Here is a 5,660-nt window from a genome sequence, read left to right on the forward strand (position 1 = left end):
TAAAAAATAAATAAAACAAGAAAAGGCTGGAAAAGAATCGAAGAAAACCATAAATGTGTAATTGAAACTCCAAAAGAGAGGATTGGTGTACCTAACGGGTACAATGTACACTATCTGGGTGATGGGCACACTTATAACTTTAACTCAAGCAGTACAAAAACAATCCATGTAACCAAAACATTTGTACCCCCATAATATTATCAAATAAATTTAAAAAAGAGAGGATTGGTGAAGAAAAAATTTTTAAAGAAATAATAGTCAACAAAGACAATGTCCTATACTTAGAACCTATAAAATTGCTTTGTAGTTTAATATTTGTTAAATTAGTTAATTCACTGTACAAAAAACAAATCTGATGGTTTTCATTTAAAAAAAGGTCAAAAATGTCCAAATTAGACGCAAAATATAAACCCACCGATCCGAAAAGCAAAATGGACAGAGAGCAGAATAAACAAGAGAAACCACATGGCAAATGTCTAAAAACCAATAATAATGAGAAAAATCTTAAGATGGTGGGGGAGGGGTGGACGAGGGGACTTACACAGAGTTAAAAGCATGCCCACTGAATTTTCATCAGAAACATAGCAAACCAAGGCAATAAAATGACATTTTGTAAGTGGTGGAAAACAGATCTAGTATTTTTCAAAAATGAAGATGAAATAAAGATATTCTCAGATAAAAGCAGAGAAAACTTGTTGCCAACAGATATATACTGTGAGAAACAGTAAAAGAAGTTTTTAAGCTGAAAAACAATGATACAAGATGGATATCTGGGATCTAGGAAAAAAAATGAGTACTGAAAACAGGAACATTAAATATGTAACAATGTATAAATATAAATGGATTGTAATCAGAATTATTTCTGACAACAATGCAACAGAAGTCAATAACAAGCTGGGTGTGGTGGCTCAAACCTGTAATCCCAGCACTTTGGGAAGCTGAGGTAGGGATACCTTGAGGCCAGGCAATATAGGGAGACTCAATCTTTACCCCCCAAAAAAAAAAAACAACCAAAACCAAAAAGAGAGCAAGGCATCAATAACAAGAAAGATATGTAGACCATCCCCAAATATTTAGGAACTAATAAGCAATATACTTCCAAATATCCCATGGGTCAAAGAAGAAATCACAACAGAAACTAGAAAATATTTTGTACAATATATAAAAATTTATGGGAGTTAACCAAAGCAGTGTTAGAGGAAATGTATAGCTCTAAATATTTCTACTGGAAACTAGAAGGGCATAAAATTAATAACCGAAGTTTCCACCTTACAAAAATAAAACTTAAACACAAAGTGAACAGAAGAAAGCAAATTACAAGGATACAAGCAGAAATCAACAAAAGAGAACAGAGATGTGCAATGGATATAATCAAAGCTAAAAGTTGGCTCTTTAAAAAGATTTAATACTATTACTAAATCCCTGGGTACAATGACCAGAGGAGGGGAAAAAAAGAGAAAAAACACAAATTACCAAAACTAGGAGCAAAAGAAATATCCAGAACAAAAGAACACCCAAAAGAGGGAAGATGCGGAAACCATAAGCATTAAAAAGATGATAATAATACAAAGCAGAATTAAAAACATTCCCCCAAAGAAACTGGTCCTGGACGGCTGCACTGGTGAGTTCTATTAAACACGTGGGTAAGAAATAATACCAATCCTACACAAACTCAAAAAATAGAAGAGGGAACACTTCCCAATTCAATTTTTGAGGACAGCATTATCCTGATACTAAAACCAGATAATATATATCTAGAGAGCAATATCGCTCATAAACATGTACATAAAAATACTCAAAAAATATGAATGCTGCAATACATCACTAACAATACATCATGGCCAGGTAGTATTTATTCACAGAATATAAAGTTAAATTCTCAATCATTGAAATTCAGAATGAAGAAAAAAACATTAATTTAAAAATTAACATTAACAGAAAAAAGAACACTCATATGATCTTTAATATAAATGCCAAAAAAGAATTTTAATAAAATACACATTCATAATCTTAAACTCAGACTAGAAATAGAAGGAAGCTTCCTTAATTTGACAAAGGGACTTACAAGTAAGTGCAAAACGCTACAGGCCAGATCTCTGCAGGGCACAAAAGTCATCCAACAAGGCGTTGATATGTAAAGCACAACCTTAATGGGAACAGGAATAGTTCCTTTTTTCCGTATTAATTTTGGGTTGAGCTTTCACCACTCAACTCTTTTGAGTTCTCAGGTGGTGGTCCTCGCGGCGCTCTCAAATGTGGAGTCTGATGTCAGAACAGCTGAAGTCAAATTTAAGTTCACCAGTAAATCAACTAAGTTTCAAGGCTCCCAACTTCCCTACATCAGTAAAATAGATATTAGCAATGTCCACAAAACACTAGAGATTACCGGATTATTTTAGAAATGTGGTATTTCACACACAGTATGCGCTAAATACACATTCTTTTGGCTTGCTTTTTTTTCTTCTTTTCCAGCCGCCGACAAGGTCTTGCTCCGTCGTCCCGGCTAGAGTGCAGTGGCGTCATCGTCGCTCACTGCAACCTGGACTGAAGCGACCCTCCTGCCTCAGCCTCCCGAGTAGCTGGGACTACAGGCCTTCGCCACCACGCTCGGCTAATTTTTCTATATTTAGTGGAGATGGGGTCTCGCTCCTGCTCAGGCTGGTCTCCAACTCCCGAGCTCAAGCAACCCCTCCCCCACCCCGCCTCGGCCTCCCAGATTGCTAGGTGTACAAGTGTGAGACACAGCGCTCGGCCTTTGGTTTGCATTTTCCTCAGAGTTTAGCTTAACAGGCATTCGGGAGGAGAAGGGGACAACAGGTGAAATTGAAGTTATCTCAGTCTTCGGGGTTTGTTCCCCCAGCCAGACTCAGGAGGGCTAAAGCCTTGGGTCGCAGAACCGAAGGGTCACAGCCTCTGGGGAGGGCCACGTCCACCAGGCACGTGGGAAAACGGTCAAGGTTTAGGGCATTTGGGTTCATTATGACAATAGTAATCAACACTGTCTACTACGGGACAAACCGACCGCTCCGCCTAGCACCTGCGTCCAAGCTTATACGACCCTGCAGGAGTTGCTGCCTTTGCCACCAACAGGTGAGAATTGGAGACCTGAAGAGGGGCTCGCCCGGGTGCCGCGGGTTTCTGCTCTCGCCGCGCCAATTCTCTGCTGTGCAAGGTCAACGCGCTCGGCCGGAAGGCCGAAGCGCCCCGGGCAGAAAACTCCCCTCCAGCGCCCGGTCCGCTTCCCCGGCAACGCCGGCGGGGGAGCCTAGGCAGGAGCTCAGCCTCTACAGACTTCGCTTGCGCGTCGGCCAAACTCCCCAAGTGCCTGGGCAGCGTCCCGGACAACTTGCCGCGCTCGTGGGAGTCGGGCGCCGCCACGAGGTTCGCGTCCCCGCCCCCACGCCGGTGCTCACCTGCACCACGCAGCAGCCCAGGGCATCCTTCTGAGCGTCCGGAGGGACAATGGTCCGGGGCAAGAACCCCGGGTGCAAGAAGTGAACCATGGCGAAGCCCCACCGGCGGGGCGTCGAGAAGAGAGCGGGCGTCGAGCCTGGACCCAGATCCCGCGAGAGCTGGCGGCGGCTGCTGAGCAACACCAGTCACGCGGACCAAGCACACCGCGCTCGTGGCGGACCGGACCGCTAGGCTTTTGAAACGCCGGGTGTGGTACCGCGCACGCGCCCCCAGGGGGCCGGCCCGCCGCAGACCCCGCCCCCAGGGCCGGCGTTCCCAACCCCCACCCTGGAGACGTAGCGGGACCCCAACCGTCCTCTTTCCGCCGCCCCAGTCCAGAAACCAGCCTTAACCTGCTCAACCACACACCCATCTCCTACTCACCCCTTTGAGACCAACATCCCTCGAGCCCACATCTCAGAGCCTGATGGCTGCCACATAGAGGATCAGCTCTATGGCGTCGGGAAATAGAATATATGTTTTAAAGGCTCTAGTACTTTAAAATATATTTTTCGAAGATTTTACACCCAAAAATCTAGGACCAACAACCTCTTTCATAACAGTCCTCTCTGTTTCAACTCCTGGCGACATTGGATATATCAAATGTAAAATGAATACAAAATATTGGCAAGTATCTAGAAAAAAAGAATACTCAGCTTTCTTGTTACCTAAAAAGTACCAAGAAGACTCATAACTTGCTCCAAGAAAGAAACCTGATAAATTAGTACACTTTAACTAACTTAGGAGAAAATAATGCCTTGGAGAAGGAAAGTTCTTAAGAGTATGAGCCTTGGAGTTTGAACCCTAATTTGGAACACTAGCTTGGCCGTCTGGTAAATTGTGAACCTTGAGCAAGATTCTTGATTTCTCTGAAGCTCAACTTCCTCGTCAGTAAAATGGGATGGGACTGCTTTATCTCACGGGATTAATGTGAAGATTAAATAAGATAATATATGCAAAACACATTACACTGTCTGGCACGTGGCAAGTCCTTGATAAGTGGATTGGATTCAAATGTTAAATTATTTTTGAGTACTTTGCAAAATGCTTTTCTTTCGCATTTATTCTTTAATCCTCTTATTTTAAAAAATTCCTGTACAGTAGGTATCATCCCCATTTTACCCACAAGGAAACTGGAGAACTAAAGGGTTAAATAGACAAGTTAAATTTTTGGCTGGGCGCAGTGGCCCAAGCCTGTAGTCCCAGATACCTGGGAGGCTGAGGCAAGAGGATGGCTTGAGCCCTGGTGTTTGAGGTTGCAGTGATCTATTATGAAGCCACTACACTCTAGCACTCTAGCACTCTAGCACTCTAGCCCAGGCGACAGAGCTAGATCCTGTCTCAAAAAAGAAAAAAAAGAAAGAAAGAAAAAAAAGAAATTTTTTACCCAGCTGATGAGTGGCCAACCTCAAAGTCAAACCTGAGTTTTCTAACTGCAAGTCCAATCGATATGCTTTCTTTAAACTGAGCCATTACCTATTTTCTCCTCCAAGACTTTCAACACCTCCTCCCACATCCACACTCTCACCTTCCTCTTTCACTGAGAAAATAAAATCAATCAAAAAACATCCCAAGCTCCCACCATCACTTCTACTCACCTACCTGTATACACCTTCTGCCTTTTGTTCCCTCCTCTTACCATGATCTATTTATACTCTCATCTATGGCCAACCCCTGGACTTGTGCCCTGGTCCCATCTCCTCTTGCTTACCCAGAGACATCATCCCACAATGTCCTTTCTTTCCCCTGCATTATCAACGTTTCCCTTTCTTAGATTGTTCCTAGCAGCATTTATACAAGCTGATACTTCTCTCATAGTTTAAAAAAATACCTCTTTTGACCCAATTTCTCTCTTCTGATATTGCCCCCATTTCCTCTCCCATTTACCGGGAAAGTTCTCTAAAATGTGGTCTGTACTTGCTGTCTGCAATTCTACCGTTTGTCTTTTACCCCTACAACTCCACTAAACCATTCTTGTCAACTTCCAAGTTGCTAAATTCTTTGGTCACCTCTCATTCCTTATCTTATTTGGCTGTTCGGTGGCATTTAACCCATTTCTTCTTCCCTAAAGTACTTTTTTTTTGAGACAGAGTCTCGCTTTGTTGCCCGTGCTAGAGTGAGTGCCATGGCGTCAGCCTAGCTCACAGCAACCTCAAACTCCTGGGCTCAAGCAATCCTACAGCCTCAGCCTCCCGAGTAGCTGGGAC

General features: G+C 43.1%; 1 protein-coding gene across 1 annotated transcript in view; it reads right to left on the reverse strand.

Annotated features, from left to right (window-relative positions):
• Window positions 1-3,503, reverse strand: part of ZYG11A (zyg-11 family member A, cell cycle regulator) — an 81,799-nt gene extending 78,296 nt beyond the window's left edge. Inside the window, exon 1 of the mRNA XM_012639342.1 lies at window positions 3,414-3,503. Coding sequence (XP_012494796.1) covers window positions 3,414-3,503 — 90 coding nt within the window. The remainder of the gene's footprint in view (window positions 1-3,413) is intronic.
• Between the last annotated feature and the right edge of the window lie 2,157 nt (window positions 3,504-5,660).

Source organism: Propithecus coquereli, unplaced genomic scaffold (genome assembly GCF_000956105.1).
Source record: "Propithecus coquereli isolate 6110/MARCELLA unplaced genomic scaffold, Pcoq_1.0 Scaffold14, whole genome shotgun sequence".
Lineage (NCBI taxonomy): Eukaryota > Metazoa > Chordata > Mammalia > Primates > Indriidae > Propithecus > Propithecus coquereli.